At 38.4% G+C, this 27,098-nt stretch overlaps 1 protein-coding gene across 4 annotated transcripts; it reads right to left on the bottom strand.

Annotated features, from left to right (window-relative positions):
• Positions 1-121: 121 nt before the first annotated feature.
• On the bottom strand, positions 122-27,098 carry LOC119722090 (xaa-Pro aminopeptidase 1-like). Of its 4 annotated transcripts, none has more exons than XM_038192108.1 (23): positions 26,900-27,097; positions 25,484-25,605; positions 23,809-23,925; positions 23,323-23,386; positions 22,238-22,342; positions 20,660-20,755; positions 18,986-19,147; positions 17,615-17,740; positions 16,608-16,689; positions 15,664-15,764; positions 14,810-14,931; positions 14,266-14,355; positions 13,009-13,074; positions 12,444-12,514; positions 11,830-11,907; positions 11,243-11,314; positions 11,003-11,063; positions 10,188-10,257; positions 9,840-9,944; positions 7,249-7,320; positions 3,432-3,508; positions 2,753-2,851; positions 122-1,697 (listed from the first exon to the last, which is right to left on the bottom strand). In XM_038192108.1, exons 1-23 carry the CDS (start codon positions 26,940-26,942, stop codon positions 1,485-1,487), a joined length of 2,214 nt encoding a protein of 737 aa, XP_038048036.1. In that variant the 5' UTR covers positions 26,943-27,097; the 3' UTR covers positions 122-1,484. The 4 variants fall into 4 exon arrangements, with proteins under 4 accessions (XP_038048036.1, XP_038048037.1, XP_038048038.1 ...); XM_038192109.1 differs by lacking the exon at positions 7,249-7,320 and adding an exon at positions 7,451-7,522 and having other exon boundaries at positions 1,463-1,697; positions 26,900-27,098; XM_038192110.1 differs by lacking the exon at positions 7,249-7,320 and adding an exon at positions 6,461-6,526 and having other exon boundaries at positions 1,463-1,697; positions 26,900-27,098.

The raw sequence follows: 27,098 nt of genomic DNA, 5'->3' as shown, positions 1-27,098 counted from the left end.
GAACATCATAGAACTAGAAAATATCAAACTCTATGATGAACATGAAGGAATAAAATAATTTCTTCCTCTATGATATGACTAGAAACGACAGAATAAAGAATGATTCGAACACTAGAAAATGTTGATTGTCTGAAAATTGCTATATGAGATTTATTCTTTCAAAAAAAATGAAATCCCTTAAAATATCTTCTATTCTAGTGTAATAGTGTAATCATTATATTAGCTAACAACACAGAATACAATTGAAAACAGGTTTTCACAAAAGCACGTTATGAGTTGTCAATATTAATCGATTAAATTTTTATAGAATTTTGCAAATTACAACCTTATACACTAACTATGTCTATAATTAAATTCACCTTAATTTTGCAAACTCTCTGATGACATGAGCACGATAGTAATTTTGATTGCTTGACATTAAGTGCACAATTTGCTTTTGGTAAACAATCACATTTTAAAACCAATGATCCTTGAATAAATGTTGCTTGTTGTCTCTGCCCCCAAAAATAGTTTCGCTAAAGGAAACAGTTCCTCAGGCTTCATACGACAGTCTAAGCTGTTAAGTAGTATTTTATCTGCATTTTTTTGGGTTCATCTTCCACTATGATAATAACTCAATACTGTATACAAGAAAGCGACCAAAATTTCGAATATGGGTTTCTACAGAAACGATAAATCCCTTGCTAACATTAATAAATGATAAAAGCAAAATAAAGTCTTTCTAATTTGATTCTGAAACGTATCATTTGAGTTCAAATTATTCAGTAAATTTCACTGTTTTGAAAAATATTTGATTGGACCTTTTCTCCTATGAAAATACACTGTATATATACATGAATCGACACGCACGTCAATGGTAAACAGAGATATCAGTGCCGCTGCAAAAAGAATTTTTTAGAATTTCAAAATTTCAAATAATAATTTTTAATCATTTTAGGTAAAACAAATACCATTCAGTAATTGTTAAAGACGATCCTTTTGTTACCAAATGTAATCGTAATTTTTCTGGGTTTTTTTCAAACAGTGCAATCATCAAAAGAGAGCAAATGGTACATTTTTTAGCTTAGACTTATAGAAAAACCTTAGAGAATTGTTCACGAAACTAGTTCAACATCAAAATTAACCACACTCTAAAGGTGATGCATGAAGGTACATAGATTAAGGCTTTTCTGTAACATGGGCTTTGTTTTCAAGTTTGGCTTACTCATTTTAGTTCGCTTTTATTTTGAAAATTTCGGAAGGTCCTTTTCGGTTTGCAGCAATGTAACATCTGATAAGACAAAGGCAACATTTGTAATTTTTCATTTTGTGTGAAGATTAACAGTCTGTACAATTGATTTGAAGACTAAGCTGGAGCAAAAACCGATGTTTGAGAAAAGGACGCGGATTAACATCTAAACAGTCTCATCATTACAAGGACCAAAATTTACTAATTTGAGTCAAAATTGTCCAGCTTTTTTTTCCAGATTCAACATACCAGGACTTTACCAGAGCGAGTACAGCGTACTAAGTATCATTGTCACCAAGATGGCGACCAGACTAGGAGCTGTCCTCTGCCCACTGCTTGTAGACAATTCGAAGGTGTATTCCACCGGTGCGGTCTTGCTCATCATCCAAGCTTTGCCCGCTTCCGAGAGCATGGAATGATCCCCGATTTTATCGCGTACCATCTTGTTGTAGGTGTTGTAATACTCCAGCTGCATGGCAAGTAATTGAATGAGCAAAGTGGATTTATCTAACATGTATTCAAGTTAACAGTATAGACTTTTTTCATGTTGCGGCCATCTTGATTTTTTTCCCATCAAAATAACGTAACCAAAGCGAGGCTTAAAGGAAAAAAAATACTTTGGTTCCTTTTTACACAAATTATCATTCAGTACTGTTACAGGATACAGGGAACATGACTGAAATGGTGGCAGCATGATAAAGGTCTATTAATGTATGGGCTTTGTGCATAATACGCAATGAAAATGCAACAAATTACTGTTATTTTAATGTTATTTAATTGTGATACAGGACTTGATGGCATAAATCAGTGCATGTACGAGGAGTGTCCTTTCTTGCATAAATCAGTGTGGGTGCATAATGTGCACAATTTATTATCTCACATGAGAAGGCCGCACAACATCATCTATGGGCTCCGTGCTCCAACGAAGAGGACGCCCTTTTACCTAGCAACGACATTTCGCTGGTTGACGCGCACCGGTCCTTGTGTACGTGTGTGAGGCACGTACACCAGGGGATTCAGTTGTACTACGCGCAGTGCTAGTGGTGGCCGCGCGACGCGGCAAATTTGCAGTCAGGCAAGATGGCGTCGGTGGGTCACACCCAACTGTACTTTCTTTGCCTGTGAGGGGGTACTTGTGAACGGAGCGGATAGTTCCCCTTTGCAGGATGTCCCAAAACAGGTAACCCACATAAGGGAAAACATGTTGGGGTAAAAGATTGAGAGCGCATCCACACATAGGGCAAATAGGGTCAAGGGATATGTCTGGTTGTGCTTGCACTGTTTTACCCCAAACTTTCCTGAGAGGGTTTTTAAATATCCTTCTTAAAACAATGGAACTTTATGATAAATTCATAATAATGATCATTAAGTTCATAGTTTGATCATATTATCACTTTGTTTTGGGGTTACCCCCTTTTTTTGGGGGGGGGGGCACCCTGTATATGTGTATAGCCTCTTGACTACTGTATACAATTATTCTTGGAACTGTTGGTATGAGATTCGATCTGTATACATTTTACTAACCTGCTTATTGTTGAACATGCCGAAGTCAATCAAACTGGGCTCATAGGGAACCAGGGAAATCATCTTAAATGTCATGTACTGGTACCCCTCAAATTGATGCTGAAAAACAAAAGTAACTAGAAGATTAGAGCGAATGAACAATTACCTGTTTGGGATGAAGTTGTGAATAAATCAGCTTTTAACTGGCCAGATGACGTTGGGGTGCATTGCACAATAAAATCTATGTTTAGCAGTTAAACACAATCTTGCTATTACTTTGTACACATGTTTAGACGCTAAACATTGTGTTCAATTCCTGAACATCAGTGTTCAATTGCTAAACACTATCCATCCTTACTCTAAACATGTTAAGTACTTGAACATGTTGACATGCTGATAGCGAAAAAGTGTTTAGAGAAAAGGATTTAATTGCTAAAGACAGTTGATGGAATAGGGTAATGAATCTGTACTAGTAAGCAGGAGGTCGTGGGTTCGAGTCCCCACCCCAGCAAGCCTGTGAGTATTTTCTCTTGGAATGCACCGAGTGTACAGAAACAAAAGTGAAGAGCAAAACACATTCGAAAGAGTAGAATGTTACATTATCAAGTCCAAAAAATACCTTTTTGTGTACATTAACAATTGAATGGCTTAATGTATCAAATGGAGAAGGAAAAAAACAATTGAAAGAGTGAGCTCTCACCGCGACATCAGCAGGAACAGTCCTGACCACATTCTCAATGCGGATACCAAAGGAGCCATCCTCATAATAGCCGGGTTCTAACATTTCAGTAAAAATTACAATTAAAATCCATGATTTTCACATCGTATTGATATTTAATATGCAGTGTTATCAAAATACCTTTGTTTTTTAAATGTTGACCACAACAGAGTATTTGATTTCAAGTGGTTGTTTTCTTAAACATTTCTTTTTTCAATAGCACTTGCACGCTGTGACATTCACCAGATACTCCACAATTTTTTTCTTCAAAAAATCGGGAGGTGAATTAAAATAAACATTAAATATAATCACATATTCTTGTGCTGATTTTTTTTTATCAGTTTCATCAATCTATCTGCCAGATTTTGGGCAGCTGTCAGCGCAATTTTCTGGGCAAATTGTTCATTTATTTGGAATGACGAACACTGTAATGGGTTTGATATTTACATCATGTGAAATGCTTATTTTCCCTTTTTTTTTCTAGGGATTGAGTAGCATTCAACGTTTCATTCATCACGCTGTGATCATCATTAGGAGGACCCTAAGATGACTTGGAAGGTTCCAGGTATGTATGGCAAATGTTGGTATGTTTTGGAATGCCTCGTCACACTGTCTTCTTGCTCTACCACTTTCACCATGGAGCTTTTAAAGTTGGTGTATACGTGCTTTTTGTGTGAGGCACATTGAAAAATAGATTTTCAAATTGAATTGATAATGTTCTAGCATTACATTAATTATGGGCTTTCCAATGAGGCATCGCACACAAAAAATCTGCCCATGACAAGACTTAGTAATTAATTAATTAATTTCAACTTTTCAATTAAGAGCGGGACGCACGTATGTACCAACCTTAAGGCATAGCATCATTTGCTATACCCCAAAAGTATAACATATCGAATTATTAAACCCAAAAAAGCCTACTTGGATAAAAAAAAATGTTCTTTTACTAAACACCCCGTGCCCGTGGAATTATTCCGTGGGGATCGCTGTCATTTAGTAGAAATCAAGAAATGTTGTTGAATTTCCACGATCAGTCACTGACCTATTTTTGAAATAAAGAGTGAAAATGACGATTTCGTGTTTCGCGATCAAAAGGTTCTGCATGGTTAAATAACTGTTTTCTCTAAAGTGTGGTATCCACTGAGCTGAAACTTCAAAGTTAATTTTTGAACATTCTGCTTTGGATTTTGAGTAGTGTTATTGGAAACGATCGAAATGCATGAACAGCAAATGATCCTAGGTATTTTTCAAAAGGATAGCTCCACGGTGTCAATATATCCCAACTAACATGTCTATCCCAAGACTCCCGATCGTACGTATTCCTGTCAATGACAGGTGCACTGGTCAATTCCAAGTAACAACTCGCCAGTGTCATGCCTAACGAACTCCTATCTCCAAAGTGGACCAATTCGGATGTAATCATCACAAACCCATCACAGTGTTATTTTATTCTGAATCATAACAAAATTCACATCTTTATATAAAAATGACAACTGTTCATGTTGTGCAAAGCGTTAATGCAACTACATGGATGGAAAAGGAAGTGCAAAATGTGATGGTCTTTTTTATCAGTAAAAAAAAAACGGTACATGATTTATGCTTGAAGGCTTTGAAAGGGAGGAAATTTGATTTGATGACAATATTGATGAACTTTTGACACACACTTTAAAGGGGCTCTCACCACTTTATTTGGCTATGTTTGAATGAGGAAATTGCGAAATATGAATTTCTTTTGATCTACAAATTTCGAAGTAATTAAAAAATTACGTAACTGGCAAAATTGGGCAAGATCCTCCCTTAAGAAGCACTCAAGCCAGAGATATGTTAGGCATGTTTATAGGGAACAAATTATTAAGTGAGCTAATACATTTATATTTTCATTGTGATAGAAATGAAGATGATTAAATATACATACCTCGATTGATGGATTTGTTGCGAATTTGGGAAGGAGGATATTTATTATACTCCAGAGTTAAATGGGTAAAAATACTCCAATGACATCCTTTAAAAAGATCTGGTACCATTAATCATCTCCCGGCATTTTTACCAAAAATTGTCAGTGGACTCTACAAATACAGATGGATCGTTTTTCTCTTAGTTGCCTTTGAGCTAATTTTCTGGTTCTTTACTGATGATTGATGTTTGATTTGATTCTACTTACCTGTAGAAATTGGAGGTTGACAAGTTCTTACGTGTTTCAATTAATGTTTTGCGAAAGCGATAAAGTTGACATGTTAACAATGGTTGCTGTAACAATGAAAATGAACGTGTGTTTAACAACTTTAGACAATTTCATTATTTAATACGGTTGTCTTCTGCCTTCTTACCAATTGATTGTACGAAGTTTGAGCGATAGCTTGACAGGGCTATATAAAAGTAGGTTTTGCACGCAGGAAAAAAGAAGAAAAAGAAGAGAGAAACACGGGAAAATCAGATTAAAGAAGTTGACGAGCTTTGAGTGGTTGATCCTCGATGCCAGATGCAAACTGGTAACACTGATCACATCATTGTTACTCCCTTCGTGATGTGGCATCTGTTGCTGGTCATCATCCTGTAATTTCTATTATAGTAAAAACTCACCTTTTTGAAGTTTATGGAACTCTTGTTTGGTTGAGACATTCGGTGTATGTGATGTATTAGGATGTGTTGATGATGATGGTTTTGTGTTTGTGGGTGATGTGTGATAAGAGGACATATTGGCTCAAGAAAGAACTGAAAAGAAGTCTGAGATCAGCAGACATAGCGCCGTGCTTTTAGTTGTTAGATCAGGGCACACGTGAGATGTTGTTAAGTGCACGAAGACAAGCACGACCACATTGCAGCCATATTGGTCTTATACCTTGAAGCCATTGCACTGAAGTGATTGGACATGAGCACTACACTATAGGTCTCTATCTATATTTTCAGTCGTCCAGGAGAAACATGAGTGACTTTGATTCAAGTACAGGGTAAGGCAGCTAAAAGAATGTTTTTGTAGAATTTCACACAGTAGAATTGTTCACGTCACCTACCGTCTGACAAGAAGACATTAGTGCGCAAACTTCGTTCGCCATTATAGTCTCCGATATTAATTGGATCTAACAAAGGGACGTTGGTAAGTAAAAAACAGAATAGTAAGAGGAGAATGGCTTATATATTTTCAACACAACTGTCACCTGAGTTGTAACTCACGTTTGCAGAGTCGCTAGAAGTTGGGTTGCCTTCTGGATCTCGATTCAATCTATGGAACTTCATGCAGAGCATTTAATGACATGATATGAGATGAACTATATATGGCAATGATTTATATGGAATGTGTCTCGAAAAATATAATGCTGTGTTCATGAAGTGAAGCGTAACATTTCTTCATTTCTGAGGACTCGTAGTAAAGCCTTACAACTTATACTAAATAATTCCAAAATACTATACGGTACGTGCCAACTTTTATCTGGATATAATGACTTTGTAAATGCATTGAATTAAGACAAAAAGTGCTGTAGCTTTTTTATTTACTCTTATTATCAGAGCACAAAGACTGACTGGTTATTTTTTACGAAGATAAAAATCGAAAACTAATACAATGTAGGAGGCCTACAACAAATTGAAATTGGATTTCAGAAACTCATTTTTTTTGTTTTCATATATAGTTATTTTTTTCTCATAGGCCTATGCAAAGAAATGTTACGCACTTGCAACTTACCGAGGGCTATTAATAGCCTGATCACTTAAACAGATATGAAAACTGAAAGTGTTGGTAAGTACTGTGGGTTGTCATGCAGATTAATTTGCATGCTTTGTGGATGAGCGATGTGAAACATACCGTCAGACTGAAACATGTTAAGATCTAACGGTTTTTCTCCTGCGCGGACCCCCACTCTGATACGTGCTGGACCTATACGCATGGACAAACTCGTATGGTTAACATAGCAGTCTTTCAATAAAGGTCATCGTTGGTGCTCTGCATTCGCTTTGACTGAGCAGATGAATTCGAATGCTATGTGGATGAGTGATGCGGAACATACCGTCAGACTGAAACATATTTAGGTCTAATGGTTTCTCTCCTGCGCGGACCCCCACCTTGATTACTGCAGGACCTAAAGGTATACGCATGGACAAACTCATATAGTTAATATGGCAGTTATATATAGGTCATCACTTGTATACTGGGCATTCGCTTTGACCATGTCAGTTGTCGCACGTTGAATTATACAGGTTTTCCCATAAACACCACAACAGTCGAATCGAGCATGTTTTCAGAAAAGTGGGGGAAGTATTCAAATAGTGTCTAATGTATTGCTTAGAAGAATAATTGGTCTTCCAAATGCTTTTTAGTTGGTTTCCATTAGGATGTTTTGTTCAAAAGATACAGCAATCACAATACGGGACTTGCAAAACCACTGCGGCCTCTTTTTTATTTATCAATCGAAGCTGGTAGCACATGCACGTTAGTATTGAACAAAGGAAATAAATCATTTGTGTGTTTCTCTAACTGCGCTTTCTGACTCTCAAGGAAAGTGGCCCAGGACGATTTTCAACACTTGAGTTCGATGAAGCTCAGTATTTGTTCCCGAACGCATCGATTTGAATAAAATAAAGTTTGTATGGTAGATTGGTTGTCTTACTTTAAGAGGTAACTTGAAAATATTCCAAAACTCACTTGCAATATACATTTATTAATTTGTTTTCGACTGTTAGGTGTTTTGTGTGACAACCTGTACATCAACTTCGCTAGGAAACACATGAATATGTACCTAATGGGTAGGAAAGAAGGGTTAGTGTTAATAACAATTTGGTTTTTAAGACCTGTTTTGTTTTCTCGAAATTATTCCTAGTTTTGTAGAAACTTAAAACAATGTTTAGTCTCCAGATAAAAAAAAATTATCACAAGGCAAACCGTACCACAATACCAGTGTTGATCTCAATTAGTCTGTTGTCATGGCCAATTGTTACGGTGTAACATGTAGAATTCCATGGTATGGTCCGGTAGTTACGATGTTTGACTCGTGTACGACGGTACGTGGTTTCGAACCCTGCCAGGATCATGGTGTTGGTGCCCTTGGGCAAGACACTTAACTACAATTGTCTCTCTCCACCCAGGAGTATGAATGGGTATCTGTGTGGGTAGAGGACCGAATGTGCGCTGATATCGGCTGCCGCGTTGTCTCATGCAGATGGCCTGATGAACGGGGAATAATTGTAAAGCGCTTTGGGATTGCTGATACGATAGAAAGTGCTATTATTATAGCATTGTATTGATGGCAATGATCGTTTTGATTGCTTCAGCAGTATGCAGTTTGTTATTTTTGTTGTTACTTCAGTCTTTTGATTGTTTTCAAAACAGATTTTGATTTTCCTACCAATTGAAAGAAACATATCATTTTGTAATGGTTTGTGTCTGGATATGCCTGTATCCTTACTGAGGGAGAACCAGGCCGGACCTGCGGAGAATTTTTTAGGGGAAGAAAGTATCGATTGAAACAAAAGACAGTTCAAAATCATTATCATCATTATTAAGTATCACAATAACTGGGCCCAATTTTATAAGTATAGCAAAATAGAATGTGCTATCTTGCATGGACAGCTAAACATATTTCAACAACGGCTTCGACATTCATTGGCATCTGTCGTTACTTCAACTGTGAAACAAAATATCGTGTCAGCGGGATAACATACTTTATGCTCACGTTTTGCTGTATCTATGAGAAGAAAAATTATTAACAAAGTAGAACATGATGATGTGCTCAGAAGTGTCATAAAATTGGGTATTTGTAATCATAATGGCATAAAAAAAAGACAATACTACAAGCTGATGAAATTTTTGTGTTTCCAAATCCACTACCAATCCCTTTGGGCCGTTTTCTTACACAACGTACCGGTACTTTGTAGTACCCAAATCATTCTGACAATGTGTAATTTTGTTCTCCTTAAAAGAAGTGTCATGGTAGTGACGGCACTCATCCCCCTCTGTTTTATTTTATCACCCACACAGTTCTGAAATCCCCCCAAAAATCAGAGCCCTTAACTGGACGCACACATCACCAAAACAATAGCATAGGTGGGTTTTACATTTTAGGTACCCTATATTTGTCTTTAATCTAGACAAGTCATCATCAGATGTGGATTGTTTTAGAGAATTTCAAACCCTTTCCTTACAGCCAAAACAATTTCAAAAATCGGGAGCCTTGTGAATACAGTTGTCGGTCCTAGGGCATTCTGTTCCTTCAAGCTCCCAAAAAGTTCCTCTTTGTCCACAGAGTTGCAGTGCCAAAGAAGACATATTAATCATGAAGTTTCTGTTCACAAATTTCAGTTCGCAAATGGGGGCTCAGCTACATACCAAAGTAAACATAAATCGGGAAAACCTTTATGATTGTTTGTAATTAAAAAAAAAGAGAGAACAAGCCTGCTGACCTTCATGTACATTCAAGAAGTGACCGATGCCATGTCCAGTTCCATGGTTGTAGTCCAGACCGCCTGACCACAGCTGGTTCCGCGCAATGGAATCAATATCACGCCCTTTCAGAAAGAAAAAATATGTATAAGCAAAAGATAAGTTATATTTTTTGTTAAAAGCTGTGAGAGACGAAAACGCATACAGCTTATCTTCTTGAATGTGGCTCTAAAATGGATACTGCTGTTTTGGAAGTGTGGTATAGTCTGTGACTATCTTTATTTCTCAAACTAGCTGTCTAACTTACTTTCTTTGTGCAAATAATGCAAAGTGGGAGTTTGTATACTGTAGGTCAGAGTTATACCTACCATAAATGCCGGTACGGAAGACAGACATGGCCAGATCAAAGCTGCCCAGGAGAACTCTGGTGTAGGCTTCCTGTCGATAAAGAGGAATAAACTCATCATGCATTGCCTTCCAAATATCTTATGTTCACAATGTATCTTAAAATTGTTATTCGCAGGTATAACAAGTAAATTTGATTGAGGAAAAGCTGGATATTTTCTGGGTTTGTGGTCGATTGCGGTCGTTGTTCTAAAATGAATTGCTGCTGCAACTTTCTAATTTCCGAACTGCGGACATTGGCGTTGGCTATATGCTAATGTAACAAAGACTCTGTTCGCCACGTGCAACACAGCGGTTAAGCTCCAAACATATCTTGCATTCCTTTAATACTTTTTCTGGTCGGGTGCACCTTACGGGTATATAAGGCCGGTGCGCGCAATTGGGCGTTGGTCATTCTTTTATTTTCTTTATCGCACTGTTACGTTGAGGTTCCGTTTGCTGTGCGCTCTCCTCCAGCCACGCCACTGCACTGGTCTTATAGTTTGTAAGTTTCACCCACTATTATATATATCTGCTTCTATTAATTTACTCTTGGTTTATCTTTGTAAATAGTTATTGCGTATATCATCAAACTAAAATCTGGGAGGCGCCCCCGAATTCTGTCTGGCTCACTGTGTGTTTTCTTTGGTTGTTGTTTTAATTAGTAGCCCCGCCACGCCCCAGCCTGCTCGGCCCGTTACACTAACATCCAAGCAAAGTGCACTCTGTTTATTTATATGTTTATATTTTATCATGGTTATTAATGAGCTGTTTTTCAGATTTCATTTTGTTTGCTCACCTTCATGAATGCAGTGGGTGTGCCAAAATGGAACGTTCTGGTAATGTCACAGGTTCCTTGCCTGAAAAATCACCCAAATGACAGAGCTAGAATTAAAATGTTATACTCACATACTGTGTATCATAGTCTTTCAATACCTCTTGTATCACTGTAAGTCAGGCCCCCAATCAATCGATTATTGCTTTTGCATGTAACTTGTCCCCCCCCCCCTTCCTTAGTTTGTCAGCCCCAACTGCTTACAAGTATTGGCCTCCAGAATCCAGAAGGAAGGTTCCATCCTTGGTGATAGGGACGTCAGTTTCTGGTGTCGATCTGAACAAAAGTGACGGATTGAAAATTGTGAGATGGGGAAATATTGTCATGCATTAGAGACTCGATCTTGTTCTCTTCTTAACAGATAAACGTGTACCACAAAAAAAAAATAATATTGTAAATTGTACCACATACGGTTTCCCGTAATCCCTTACAAAAAGAACAGAGAAAAAAACAAGTGAACAACAGCATTAACTTTTGTCCTCCGTCATATGAATTTTTTGGTTGCGATACCCGCTACTATATTAGATTCGAACCCGCCATCTATATCCAGCGAGCTTGTCGGTCGAGTGGTAAAAGTCTGCGCTAGGAAGTAGGAGGTCGTGGGTTCGAATCTCTACCGAGTAATTTTTTTTCACAATCACTCGGGACAACAGTAAAAATATACAATTACAAAAATACATCGGTGAAGGACAAAACCCAATACTGAATTTGTTTTCCTTATTAATTAATCTTATTTCAATATTAACCCTTAAATTTTTTTGAAATATATAGGCCTACACTTTTTTACATACGTGTAGTGAATAATGGCACCGTGGGGACCCATTCCAGCAATGGTTCCAAAGCTGAGGCCTCGGTTGTCGGCAAACTTCCTGTATTGAATTAAGAGAGGAAAAAAACAGAAATTTCATATTAATCACTATCTTCACTCCAATTTTTGTTTCTGCTGCCAAGACGACCACATAGTCATTGTCATTTTATATGATCTATGTAAATTTAATACATAAATATGTTAGACATCAGCTCAATATTTTTCTGTATTTATTTAAGCTTAAGCTTATGCTAATAACTTCGTAAAGTGATTTTTCTTCTTTTACATGTAATAAATGGACACAGCTGTGTACAAGTTACCTTAGCACTTTTTTATGACTTTCAAGAGTAGCACTCTTTGAAATTTGATTATGTTATTATTGGGCAAGAATTTATGTGAAATTCAACCAAAAGTTGTAGTCATAAAAGACCAAATTAAATTTGGTCTTGAATGACCACAAGTTTTGTTTGAATTTAGCAGAAATTATAACCCAAACAATTGGTTACAGAACAACCAAAGTTTGGGTAGTTCCAGTTTTCACCCTTTCTTGGGTAAAATTAACCCAGGCAATTTTTCAGTGTACAACTGGGAACTTACGCTCTCTCTTCTATGCACTTGTCCATGACAATTTGCTCACTGATGACAGTTTTATCTCCTGTCATTGGATCCTTTATAGAAAAAAATCGTGAAATAATGTGAAAGACCTTGTTGTATACAACATAGTTAAAAAAAACCTCGAGTGTTTAATTCAACACTTTACGGGAGTTCGATCAGTTACCACACTTTGAAAGTGTTGAATCCAACATTTTAAATATTGGACCCAACATTTTAAATTTAAATCCAACACATATACTATTAATTTAGCAATTCAACTGTTAATTGAACGTTTTTCAAAGTTAACACTTAGACAGTGTTGAATCAACATTGAAAATGTTAAATTAACAGATTAAGTGTTGGATTTAACACTTTCAAAGTGTGGTCACTGACCGAACTCATGTAAGTGTTGAATTTACCACTTCTGGTTTTTAAGTGGCTACATTTCTATTGATGTCATCATTATTCGTTACAAACAACATTGTCGATATTAAAAAAAAAATTTGACTGCATTTCGTCAAAAATCTAAAATTTAAAAGTTAATTATATTATATTTTTAGGTTCATACCTTTAAGCCATCAATTTTCTCTTGCATCCAGGCCCCGATGTTACACAACGCAACCGAGTCCATGGTCTGTTTAATGAAACAACAGAGAAACTTCACTTTCCTTGTCAAGAATGCAGGTATGTTAATGATTGAAAACTGGCTCTTACTAATTAATCTGAATTCGTGCTATTTTAACCACACGTTGGTTACCAGGTGAACAGCCCGACAGTTGGTTGAAAAGTTGGCTAAAAAAATGAACCAATTTTGCCCAACGTTGGGTAAAATGTACCATACATTGTTCAAACTGGGGAAAAAAATAAACAACTTTCTGTACCCAACCAACTTTTAAAAAACCAATGGTTGAGAGTGCACGTAACGCATGTTTTCTTTAATAACATAATCATCGCAAAGATTAATAACAGAAACGTTCTTGCGGAAATTCTCCTTGCAGATGCCCGACCACAGGATTTTAAAAACCACTGAAATCCCTAAGTATCTTGAGAGGTAACTTTTGTTACGTATATGGGACATAGTGTGCGCGTAATATTGGACGTGTCCCATTGTAAATGCTATACTACAAAGCAAAAAGGGTATGTTTTCATCATTTGCTCAGTTTTTAGTACGCGTGGTCATACATTACGTCTGAGGACTCAGGAACAATGGGTTACCTGAGATAGCAATAACCCCGAGGACCTGAGCCCAAGTCCTCGTAGGGTTTCCGTGTACAAACCTTATGGGACAAAGTTTAATCCAATCGTAAGAAGTGAACAATACGGGTCCTCGAAGTATAGTGATGCCACCCAGTTGTGCAGTTATGTGTATCTGGTTATCATTTACGTACGAGGACTTGAAACACATTTGGTTTAGATTACAATAAAATCGGAGGACCTCCTCGAAAGTTTTTCGTGTAAGGTTTCAGTTGTGTATGCGTTCATCACATGCACAGATGCCTGGTTATCCTCTTGATCTGAGAAGTTGCGAAAAAATAGACCACAGCCAAGGCCCCTATTAGCGAGTAATGCAGTGGTGCCACCTCGCTCAAAATAAACCGGATGCCGTGCATGGCTCTCCTATATGGCAACATTTTTGGAAGGGAAGAAGTCTGGAATTTGTCTTAAAATGTAAAGGACAAACAAAAATTCCCCGCAAATTGTGATATAGCATTTATCTACATCCTTCCCACTCTCTGCATGTCATCTCCTAGCTTTTATGATTCAAATTCTCATGCAGGCCTCTTCAAAGAAAAAAAAAACCTCGTCTGAAATTTCTTTGGCTTACATGTGCCTCCTCCATGCCTTGCGCTTCCATATCACTCTTCACTGCCTTCATGAGGAGAAGGGGTGATGCTGCAACGTAGCGCTTTGCATCCTGTAGACAAACAGACAGATAGACAAACAAACAAACAAACAAACAGACTTTATAAGTTTTAAGTAGTTGAATCTTCGAGGTCACTCGTCTAGACTGTAAGGGGTGTTTTCGTTTGTTTGGTTGGTTTTTTTTTTTTAGAGAAATTGCACAATGCTGGACAGTAGATGTCATTTCTGTTGTTTATCCCGTATTATTTTATTTTTGAGCCTTCTTTTAAATTTTTACAGGTCCATTGTTAACAATGTTGAATACGGAAATTCATTTCAAGGTTGCCGAAATTGTCCATCTCTCTCTTTACGACATTACCCCCAAAAGTACTTTCATACCCATCACCCTTCTCTTAACAAAAGTCTATCACCGAATCTTCTTCCCATGTCAACTTCAAGTCCCCTTTAACCTTGCCTTCCAGTCTCCTTCCCATTCGGAGAAGAAAACAAAATAAACTTTCACTTACCGAGATGGATTCGTAGACAGCATAACTGGCCTGATCGCTGATCCATATCTTATTAGCAAGGCTTTCATTGAAGCCTCGCAAATCGTCAAAGAAAACAGGGTAGTCTTTTACGATCACACAAGCTGTACAGACGGGGAAAAATATTCACTAAATACATAATGATGTGAGGTGGCTTTTCATACTGTGTGTGACTGCTCTGTACTCCCCCAAAAACCAGACACTGTCTAATGCTATGAGAAATTTGGTTGAAATCTGGATTGAACCCTTGCACCAAATATGGTAAGATATATTAGCCGGCGTTCGAATCCAAAAGCTTTCAAGAAATCGCCCAAAGCCAATGACGAAACATAAATTGGAAAATGTGTTTAAAATCCAGTTCCTAAAAAGCATTTTGTGCGTTCCAAAACCATGAGGTGGGAGTCCGTGACACGTTGTATGTTTGTACATGACAAGCGGCTGCTGTACCGTACTGTATCCGCAAAGTGACGTGAACATAAATTTTGCAGCATAATAAGTCATTGCAAATATTTTTCGCAAAATTTTCCTTTCATTTTCTTTGCACGAGTATAGTCGAGTCTTCTGATGAGGGACTCTAGTCGAGTCGAGTCATTTGCTTGCAGTGACTCGAGTCGAGTCGAGTCATCGAAACTTGTGACTCGAGTCGGACTCGGGTCGAGTCATTGACTAGAGTCATTACAACTCTGGCTCTCATATGAAAATTCATACTTCAATATCAACCAAACTTGGTGACACTTTCTTTTACAAATATTTTTACATTTTAAATCTCCCCGACGCATTATTCGATCATTTAAAAAGAACGGCTATATATTTCAAACGGTAACACATTTTCTTACGATTTGAATTCAGGCATGTACTGCCAGCCGCATTGACGTTCAGGTGAGTTTTCACCGCTGCAGGAACTCGGACACTTGATGCACTGTCGTACAAATATAACCTAGATGACAAAGAGAAAATGAAATAGATTTTTAAATAGGCTGTACCGAGGATGGCCAAAATAAAAACGGGAACGGCATACTTCCACTACGTTGAGACTTGTGCCAATGGATGGAAAATCTTTTTAGAAAAAAAATATGATACCAAGATCTCCCGATTCGGTCCAGTAGTTTCTGCTGCAGAGCCTATTTTGTAATTAATGACTCCCGACTTTGTTTCACAAAATAGGTTCTAGAACAAAAACTATACTGGACTGAATCGGGTGATCTTGGCAGAATTCCCCATGCATTGGTATAGGTTGTTATCAGATAGCGGAAGTACGCCGTTCCGGTTTTTCTTTATACTGTTTTTAATGGGCACCATGTAAACGTCTTTCCTGGGCAATATTTTTTCCATTTCTAACACATTATAAAAAAACCCCACTTATTTAGCCTGCATTATTACACAAAATGTTAAATTCTTTTTTGAAATAGACTTAAGTATTGAACCAAAGTGGGCAAATGAATTTGTGTCATTTATGTTGACGATGTCACGTTGATGGCTGAATGACTATGTTTTCATAGTTTCAAGCATAATACCTCTTTAAACCTTTTAAGTGAAATAGACAAATAAATACATAAATAAAGGTTTACAGTTTTTCCTTCTGAGCTTCAAAACCTGACCGCTTTAGGCAATTGTGAATGCCAGAGTCGTACTTATGAACATTTTCGCAATTTGTTTGCGAATTTCAAACAAAAATTGACCTAATTCCGGTAATAAAACTAAGAATTTAACGTTATGCAGAAACAATTTACATATTCAAAGCGTTTGGATAATTTTATGTTATCTTAATTCCTGTACTTACATTGTGTCTGTCTTCGTGACAATAGCGTAGGATACAAACATGGGGTTGTATGGCACATCATCACCCCTCAAATTGAACAACCCTAGAATGGATTGGAATCAAACACACACAAATTTGACAGATGCATCATGAAATACTGAAAAAAGGGGGTGCCTGGTAAGTACAGGGTGATTACAAAAAACGAAACCCAAATGTCGGGACCATTGTTCTGGGGAAGTTCTGCATGTAGCACTTTTAAAATCTAGAATATGAAAGTCCAATTCATAAGCTTTTTTTAGTACAAGAATCATTCAAATCACCCATGCACTTTTCAAGTTAGGGAATTTTAAACACGATCGCCGTTTTAAGGTTCTGTCCACGGATCACAAAAAAGTTGAGTGTTCTTTCAGCAAAACTAAAACAAATCACATACGGATGTGTGTGAATTGTTTTCGTTTTGCTGAAAGAACGCACTGGAGTCGTTCGCAGTTCAATTTAAGTGCGCATGCGCTAGGGACGTCACGAACCAACCACTAGTGAACCACTGGTCATTGCCCGAACTTGGTCTTCCCCTAAAAGAGAAGCAAGTGGGGTAAAAGTAAGCCCTTTCCAGAAAGGTGTCTACGATTTGTGTCAACAAACAGAGCATAATTTCACGGGCTCAAAAAGTGGCTTACTTAGACTAAGCAATACACATTATGATATATTTTTCTGGGGGCTGGTAAACCATTTATGTGCTAAGCAAAGTTTTTCTGTGCTTGATTGACGAATTTAAAATTGGTACTGAAACCGAGGCCCTCAGTGCTTTCTTGTGTTGAAAGGACTTTAAAAAAATGGTCATCAATGTCATACAATGCTTAGCATTCAGAGCGTCGGTTTCAATTCCAGTTTGAAATTCGTCTGTGCAAAACCTTTTCTGATTCAGGCAAAATCTGTCTGTCCTAGCAGAGAGGAGCTGCATTAACTTTTGCCACAGGCCTGAGGTGAGGATTTTTTGAGGATTTCGTTCGGATAGTTTGAAGTCTTACATGCGATCTCATCCAGCTTAGTGATGACGAAGGCATCTATGGTCTCCCCTTTCACCTGCCCCATCTCCCAGCGGGTGCTGTTCTGGCCCGGTGCTCCGTCAATAACCTTCTGCTGCCATGTTTCACCTGTTGAAATCAAGCAGATCAAATCTTCTTTACACTTCAAATCATTTTTTCTTCAATGCAACATGTTATTTAGATATAGGACTACCTTATAATTCTGTGCTTGAATCTGTCGTATTTTTGGCAAACAGTTTTTTCGGGACATTTTTGTCATGAAATTTGTCCACAAAAGTGGCTCTTCGAAGAGATGATTCACAAACTATTTTTATTGATTGATAATTATCATAATAATAAACACACTGAATAATGCCATAATAGGGCGACTTTTCCATAGACTTGTGCACATACCTAAAATGTCACCTAACCCAAGCTTACCTTATCCTGCCTACACGAATTTCGGTATGCTTATGTTCTGGACCACGAGGAATCGATCGAGACGGTTTTTGACATAGTAAAATGTCTTCTCCTCATGGTCGTTTTTTTAAGAAAAGGGCGACACCAATTTGTCACCCCAATAAGCCGTGTCCGAGCAATAATTGACACTAAAGCAAAATCTGTCGCCTGTACACAGTATTAATAATAACACCAATGGTGCCTTGGGGAGACATGTTGTCGTCATGAATTATACCTTCAGGAGACACCGGACATTAAGGACATTTCAATGTCTCCCTTATCTCACAGCTCCTATTGAGAGACACAATTTTAGTTCGTGGTCCAAAGCATAAATACAGTGGAACGCCGCTATACCGAACATTCGGCTATACCGAACATCATCCTTGGCTCCCGGTTTTAATTTTCAAAACGTACCGAACATTGTTGTTGAAAAAAAGTCAACAGATTAACAACCAACACTACCGGCTGTACATGTATTATACACTGTTTAGGCCACTTTTAATTCCCGGACATCTAACCACCCATGGTTACATCGTGTTTGAATTTATAATATAGACCGATCGATGTATATTATTTCCCCAAGGAATAAAAGGGAAAACCTCCCGTTGCTAAAGTTTTGTGACGACTCCTCGTGCGGTGGCGGGATGTGAAAAATGCCAGTTCAGTGACTTCACTATTGGTCAAACTAGGTACCGGCGGTTCAAAATCGCTTTACCGAACGATCGTTATTACGAACACTTTCTGTAAAGGCAGGATAAGGTAAAATTGGGGTTTGGGTTACATGTGCACAAGTCTGTGGGAAGTTTCCTCCAAATGACCCATTTCCCGTATCAATAATAATAATAACTACGGGAATTAAAACGGGGCATTTGGGAGACTCATCATGAGTGTCTTCACAATCCAGGCCAACTCTACCGGTATACTTTGCTGCATCTAGAACGGTGATGACTGTCTTAGGGTTGTATGGGGGCTGGTCGTCCCAGATGTTATCAATCAGATTCACTTGGATCGACTTCATTGTTATCGTCTTGTCTGGCATCTTTGTCTTCAGCGCAGCTTCATAGTCTTCATAATCACCTACAGAGTGAAGATAAAAGAAGATCGTTTACAGAGATTAGGGGACCAAAAAGGGGAGGAAAAGGATGATTAAAACAATCTAAAGAGAGAAGGAATTTAAGTTTAAAAACGGAAGTGTTTGAGGTTGTCGTTTTAAAAAGTAACAGTAATTTTTGTGGCTAAATGAACAACAGGGTAAATCAAGAAAAAGGAAACCCAAATGGCAGGACCAATTATTTAATGAAGTTCTGCATGTAGCACTTTCCAAATCTAGCATTTGAAAGCCCAATTAATAAGCTTTCTTTTAGTATAAGAATCATTTAAATTACTTTTCAAGTTACGGAATTTTGAACACATACACCGTTTTAAAGTTCTGTTGCTGAAAGTATTCTTTCAGCAAAATGAAAACAACTCAAATAGGGATGTACAGGTAGGCACGTTGAGCACTTTGACTTATTAATAAGATTTGTTCATTAGTGATTTTTTCTTTATTTTTGTATGATTTCACCAAGACCAAGAATCCTAAAGTTGAATTCCCGAGTCGCTCCAAACCTCACTATTGCGAAGGTCTGCATTAGGCCTTGAAAGTGCACCAAAAGTTAAACACTTTGAAACACTTACAGAATTCATGAATACCTAAGACAATTTACCCATTCCTATTGATCGAGAGCTCGTCACATTCTTGATTCTTGGTTGGTTCATCTCCTAAATACTCCGCGTGGGAGTTTATACAAGAGGCCAGAAACACCGGGGCGAACCCCTTCTCTTAGCGATAAGTGTCACTGGGTTCTTTTACGTGCATTGGATTACACAACACACGGGACCTACGGCTTTACGTCCCATCCGAAGGAGTAAGCAATAATGGTTAAGTGCCTTGCTCAAGGGCGCGAGTGTCCATCCGGCGGGCTCGAACCTACCTCACTGTTGCCTCTGAAACACCAGAGCATGAGTCCGGTGTTCTTAACCGCTAGGCCATGACCCTCCCACATGGGTGGTTTTAAGCAGCTGACATATCGACTGGCTGGTCCTAAACACTTTTTTCCGGTGCCACATGAAATTTGGACACCTATGAAATCTGGTTCCTTGTACCCTTTTATTGGTTGAACGTTCACAATCTTCACTTCGGCATGCGCAATACTACCACTGAGTCACACTATACCCCGCCTGCGGCTCGAGCCATTATCAGCGTCCAGGCCCAGGCCAGTTTTAAATATACTTGTTTTAAACCGGCCAAGTACATATATTTATTACCTTATTAATACAATCGGTGACTCTACCTGAGACGATCTTAATATTGTTTGGTACGACAGTCTAAATCGGGTGTAAGGCTTTTTCTTTAAATGAAAATTTGGTAGTTATATTTTATGGGAAAATTAGGGACTTGTTTTTGGTCACCAGGGACAGACCGACCGACCAACAGACCGACCAAGCAACCACGAAGTGACATGTAGAAGCTCCTGGGAGCTTAAAAAAAATGAAGACTCAAATTCTGCATGATAATTTTCAATTACTTGGTGTGAATGATTTACTTACTGACTGACATCAGGGCAGGGTCAAATCCAATCATGTCCATGTTATTGAGATTGTCGGCCAACCAGTCTTCAGGACTTGGATCGTCAAAAGTTGCCCCTGTAAAACATGGAAAGCGTTTCTTAAAATGAAATGACTCTTAAAGGCCACCAACTAGTGCTTCCAAACAAACCCCCCCCCCTTTTTAAAGTGGGTCGCAATAAAGGCAGGCACTGCGTACACCACCATCTTTTGCTCAAAATAATTTAGTTAAAGTGGTCAAAAACTGCCTCAGATCGCATCACAGAGCATCTAGAATCCAAAAGAAATTTCGCCGTAATTTTTTGGACCCATATTTGGGGGGACCAAACATTTTTTTGGCCCCCCAAAAAACAAATTGTTCTGGATCAGCCCTTGATTGACTGACCTTTTTATTTCAATAATCAATTTTCGCTGATCCCTTTTTTCAAAAGAAATATCACTGCGCATTGTGGTCTCTGCAAAAACATTAATTATTCGACCCTCTCAGAAAAACAAAACAACTAATCCTCGGAATTGTTTCCTCTATTTGCTTCATATCGCCTTAGCTAAGAATCACAATATTGTTTTATTTAGTTTCTTCAGTATTCGATAGAAATCATGTGTGGGTATGCACGAGACCATATTTTATAGTTTCAAGCTCATTCGATATAAAAGAGCAATTATGTACAGGGTGGTTAATAAAACCGAACATTGAAAGAGTCCGCGTTTTCACAACTTTAAAAGAAATCAATTGCAAATATTTATACATATTTAGAGAGTATAGTTCATTAGCTTTCCAGCAACGAAAATATTTTTCCAATTGGGTGAATACTTACTGAATTATGACCAACTCAACCAAAATGCCGATTTTTCAATCTGTCCACGGTTTCAATTATCATGCATTTGTTAACAATGTAACAAATTTGGGGTGAGGGTGTTGCTTTTATTTAATGTTTTAATCTTTCTTTGTTTATTTTGTTCATTTTGTGCTTTATTTATTTGCAACATTGGTCAATTATCCTTTATGTTGCAATGGTAGTCCTGGGGAAAAACTGTTTGGTTTACTTCTTAGATGTTTACTTTGCTGCTTTGTCTCTGCCCTCTACTTGGTAGCCTTTTTTTCACAACGCAAGTTTCGGTCCGTGTTCTTAATGCGGCAGTCAAAATATCAGTCGCCGTGAACAAAATGGAAAACTGGTACTTGTTTTTAATTGGCAATAACTCAATAAATATTTACCCGATTGGAAAGATGTTTTCGTTGTTGGAAAGCTAATGTTCTATACGTTCTAAATATGTATAAGTATTTGCCATTTAATGTTTTCAAAGTTGTGAAAACGAGGACGATTTGAGGGTTCGGGTTTTTTTTTTAGACACCCAGTGCAGAATTCACTAATATTTGATTAAATATTCAGATTGATAATGGTTTAATTTTTTCACTGATATACAGCCATTTAATTGTCTAGTCCAGTGGTATCAATGACGACCAAATTTAGAGAATGCAAAATATTGCATAAAATACTCTCAATTTTTAGCAAATCGTTCATACAGGATTTACAGAGAAGTTTTTGGACACCAATTTACCAACTCTCATGAGGTCCCACTGGCAATCCATCTCTTTCTTTACTTGCAGGAAGTACCGGCCATCGGTCCATAACTTAGCCTCGGTAGCTGTGACTATGGCGAGCCCTGAAGAAGGAGACATCAAGGTAAGATGCAATGGTACATCGACAATTAGGCCTAAGCGTGGCAACTCCTTGGGATGTTTCCCAAAATCTAGGGAATTTGGGGCATAGCCTTCGGGAAAGGCTTTCCAATTCTTGGGATTTTGGGTGCGGATCGTGTGGGGAGTTTGCGCGTGCGCAAAATGCCTTTTGTGAGCCGTTTTTAGCTGAGGAACAGCAGCTCAAGAAATGATCATGTCTCTGCGTTGGTTATAGTAACAAACTTCACCAAATGCCTTTTTTTTGGCAATCATGTCCCTCGGGCCCTCACAAGAACACGTGTTTCGGGTCTCCACTGACCAGGGCGACCAATATATTGCAGTCGTGCACTGCAAAAACTGCAGTGTTAAGTTCACACCATTGGTATCTGTATAGGACCATCTGGTGTTACATTTTACTGGTGTTGTCCTATATAGATACCGAATGGTGTTAAATCAACACTACAGTTTTTGCATTGTGGAAAATTGGGTCACGAGTTCGCATTGGGGCTATCACTGTATTGCACACAAAACAATGGGTGTTCCACGTACAATGAAACGCTCAATGCACCAACTGAAGTTGGTGCACCGTTTTCAATTGACAGTCATGACCACGTGAGTAGTTGCGCATTATAAGAACAGACTTTCACATCATGTACATGACTTATAGGCTACAGCAGGTCTACAGTTGGGCCACAGCTTCCGACGATGTCCACAGTACACAGGGGGAAAAGGGTAGGCATACTCTTGAATTGCGCAAACAGCGTGTCCGTGAAAATGGGGCCTGTGATTCCGATATACATACATCATGACTGGCTTGTGAAATCTTGGCAATTTTACTGCGGTCATCTTGGGATTTTAAAATTTCGTGAGTGACCACACACACAAAAATCGGTATTAGCTTCATGGGTTTATTTTATTCAGATAATTTACTGGGATCTGCTCCCATTTTGACTAAGACACTTACCCGCTGACCCCATTAAACCAGACAGGAAAGCTCGCCTCTTGTCACGTGACGCTACGTATTCACTCTGTAACAGACACATGGAGTTTGGAGAACGTACGTTAAAATGGTGTAGACTTTCAAAAGTTTCCAATAAGTTATGTACGAAATTGTCGAAGTATTAAAGTGGAGTGTCATTGTCTATAATTACCTCCTTTTTTCTCCCTATTCAACCGATTATGCTTGTCTTTTGTCCTTGAGCAAGACATTTTGTTGCAATTGCCCTATAGTTTGTGTACCAAAGACCATTTTGGCACACGTAATAAACACCTAAATGTCTGTGAAGTCACTTTCGAGGGACAGTTTGACGACGCCATGAATAGGCGTGGCTGACTTTTACGAACTGTTTGCCAGCGTGAACAAATACCGGACAAAAGAAAATGATCTTGTTTCCTTTCGACTAATGAATGCACCCATATTTTGTGGACTTAAAGTAAGTCGGTTACTTACTCCGTGTGCATCTTCCGATGGGACTACGTAAGCAGCGATACCATTGGCCACCATTTCCCGACGAAGGTTTGCGACTTGTACCGTGGTGTTAGTGACAGTGCTAGGATAGTACGGCGGCTAAATAAACAACATGAGAGACAAACATTAAATATAAACCACAATATGAAAAATATAAATTCTAATATATCAAATATACGTTCAATAGGCACAATGGGGACATTCGGTGTGTACCATGTGGTAACGACTACTGCTCAGTAGGTATTTAGTTCTCAAAATAACTTGTCCTGCTTATTATCAACTTTCGCTAAGTAGATTTAGTTCTGATAAGAACAGTCCTGCTTTAAGTTCTAAAAGAAGTTGTCTTTTGGAAGACATTGATAACTTAAAGCAGGACTGTTCTTAAAACTACTTGGCAAAGGTTGATAATAAACAGGATAAGTTCTTTTCAGAACTAAATATCGACTGAGCGACAGTAGTTATTACCACATGGTGTTACCGCCATGGGCGTCGCCAGGATTTTTTCTAGAGGGGGGCAAAATTTTTTTTTGCCAAAAAATGCTTGTATTTTTCAACACATTCTCGATTTATCAGTTTTAGAGGGGGGCAGGGACATTTTGCCCCCCCCCCCCAACTCATTAAATTTACACCACTTTGTCTTCGCGCCTCTTTTTTTTTTTTTTTTTCTTTCTTCCTTTTTTATTTCTTCCTTTTTTATTTTTTATTTTGGCTTTTCCAGGGGGGGGGCAAGTGCCCCCCCTTGCCCCCCCCCTCGCGACGCCCATGGTTACCGCAAACCGAAACGATACTGATATACTCCACCATGCAAAACCTAAAATGTTATATCACAATGGGGACTGAGTGGTTATCCCAACAACCGCTGGTCAAGGGCGGCGGGCAAGCAGATGGCATAGCGATCCTTATAGTTATAATAGACTATATCGCTATTACAGACTATTCATACCTCAGACAGTTTACCCATTCATATCATATTGGTGGAGAGCCAGTCACGTGGCCAATCTTAAACGGTTGATAAAACACCGGCTGGCTGGTCTTATTAGACACTTTTCAGACTCCTTTGAAAGCTAGCCTCTTTTACCCTTTGATTTATTGAACGTTCACAATCCTCATTTAGGCATGCGCAGTACTACCAATAAGTCAGTGTTTCATAGTCCTAAATTCACACTACACCAGCATGCCATGCACTCTGCGCCACACGTCGCGCAGTACGCTCAACGCGCGCACCATATCCATATAAGGAGTTCTTTACGATTACCCGCGAGAAGTACATACCATAACATAGTAAGAGGGGAGTTAGAAAAAAACATGAGGTGAAACTGTTGAACAAAAACGTTGGACATTTATAATTTTAAGCTGGTTTTGACTCTTTGATCGAAAAGGATTCATGAATGGGAATAAATATGTGCTTGGCCGGTAGACCGGCTGGGCCGGGCCTTAATTGTCGCCAATAATATCCGCCGCCTTCGGCTCGGGCTATTATCAGCGTCCAATCCTCCAGCCGGTCTTAAACGGAATTGTTTAAAACCGGCGAGGCACATGAGTATCAAAAAGAGTAGGTTCATGAACACGATAGTTAAACACACAATGAAATGTTACTCAGCAGCAAGGAATGGAGAAAACACAATGGCTGTAAACTTGTGTTACAGTTTGGACTCACATCTAGGTCGCAATTTCGCACATCGCCTTCGGATTGCCGCCTGACACGACTGCCGCGTTGACTCACCACACCTACTCCCTCTGGGCCGCTGGCCATTGGGCTGGCGGTTACACACAGCAACCCTGAACGCAAGATTTCAGAAGAAAAAAATCATTTTATTTTAAAAGATATACTCCAGTTGTATCCTTTGGGATTTTCGATCGGAGTGTTGAAACATAATTATGTGAAAACAAAATATTGGGTGACGGGTCGCACTTCCAAAGGGCTGCTATACTCCCGTTCCTCGGTTCGTATATTTCTTGAACATTTTAGTAAAGTCATTTTCATTTTTCAGTATCAGATATTACAGAAGGAGCATTTGGTAATCTCCAAAGGTTTGTTACTATATCCCTTGTGAAATTATTCCGCCTGGATTGGTATGGTTTGGATGCAAACAAGGCATCAAATGTGGTTTTAGAAATATGAAACGATAACTTTCGAAGCGAAAATGCCAGAAATAACGGAATCGACTTGTGCATAAACGTTCTCTGTTTTCTCAAAATGATTAGTATCCACTGAGCTGAAATTTCTAACAGGTTAGTTATTTTGACACCTTTCTTAATATTTTGAGCAATTTGTTGCTTCAAACCAAAAGAAATTGTACAAAGTACATAATGATCTTAGAATATACCTTTAAAGGGATCCTGATATAATTTTTTGTTAGGAACATAATTTTGTATAATTTCTACTCCCCTTAAATGCATGAAAACTATTTCACATGCCTTGCAGCCTTTTTGATTAATTTTATTAAAAAGTGCACTTCTTTAAACATTTAAATATTTTCCATGCTTTTCCTGACAACTGAGGGCGCTGTTGCTGTGATGTCATCATGAGAAGATACTGTTCAGTTTAGGGCCCGATTTCTGTTCAAATTCTGAATCCAAAAATGTGCTCATTGAAAACATTTTTGAGAACAGTTTTGCTGATCTGACTATAGCTTACTGTCATGTACTGCAAGAACAACGCATCACCAAAGAAAGAAAATTAACGACAGCAAAATATCCAAAATTCTGGCAACGTGTGGTGCTGAAATAGCTCTAACATTGAGGTTTCTACCTAAAATCACATCACACTGTTGCTTTCGAATATAGAAATTCGCATCCGTATAAAACCAGTTAAATTGCACCAAAGTACCCTTGAAAATGGTGAAACGAAAACTGAAAACTGGGTTAAATGGGACACAAATGTGCACTTTGGGGATCGCATGACATTTTTTACATTATATGGGCCCTTTAATCGGGTTAGAAACTGTTTACATGAAACATTGCCGCGTAGGCCTACACGCTATGGCAATGTATATGGCTATACGGCATGCAGGATACGCCCCCTTACAAACTTGGCCCCATTCACGAACACACCCCAATGGATTATACTCACCAGCTGTCACGCAAATCCACAAAACTAGAAGTTTTTCCTTCATCTTGATTCGCTCCAAAGTATTCTTGTCCACGAATTGATCACACTGGGGTGAATTTCTCTAGAATAACAAATGACAGCTCATCAACCGCACAGCATGGGCGATGTGTGGCAACCGCTGCAGCTGGGACGCGTTCGTACCGTGTTGTACAATGGTATC

The sequence above is a fragment of the Patiria miniata genome, unplaced genomic scaffold (assembly GCF_015706575.1).
Source record: "Patiria miniata isolate m_02_andy unplaced genomic scaffold, ASM1570657v1 HiC_scaffold_14, whole genome shotgun sequence".
Taxonomy (NCBI): domain Eukaryota; kingdom Metazoa; phylum Echinodermata; class Asteroidea; order Valvatida; family Asterinidae; genus Patiria; species Patiria miniata.
Note: the sequence above shows the minus strand (reverse complement) of the source record. Positions and strands in the feature narration are given on the sequence as shown.

Bases quoted from the DNA above. Each gene is read 5' to 3' on its own strand.
- LOC119722090 (XM_038192109.1), bottom strand. From the start codon at position 26,942: ATGAAGGAAAAACTTCTAGTTTTGTGGATTTGCGTGACAGCTG. The intron at 16,690-17,614 runs GTAAGACTTCAA...AATCCATTCTAG, and splicing joins TAAGCTGGATGAGATCGCAT to GGTTGTTCAATTTGAGGGGT. The intron at 1,698-2,752 runs GTTAGTAAAATG...CTTGCCATGCAG, and splicing joins GCATGTTCAACAATAAGCAG to CTGGAGTATTACAACACCTA.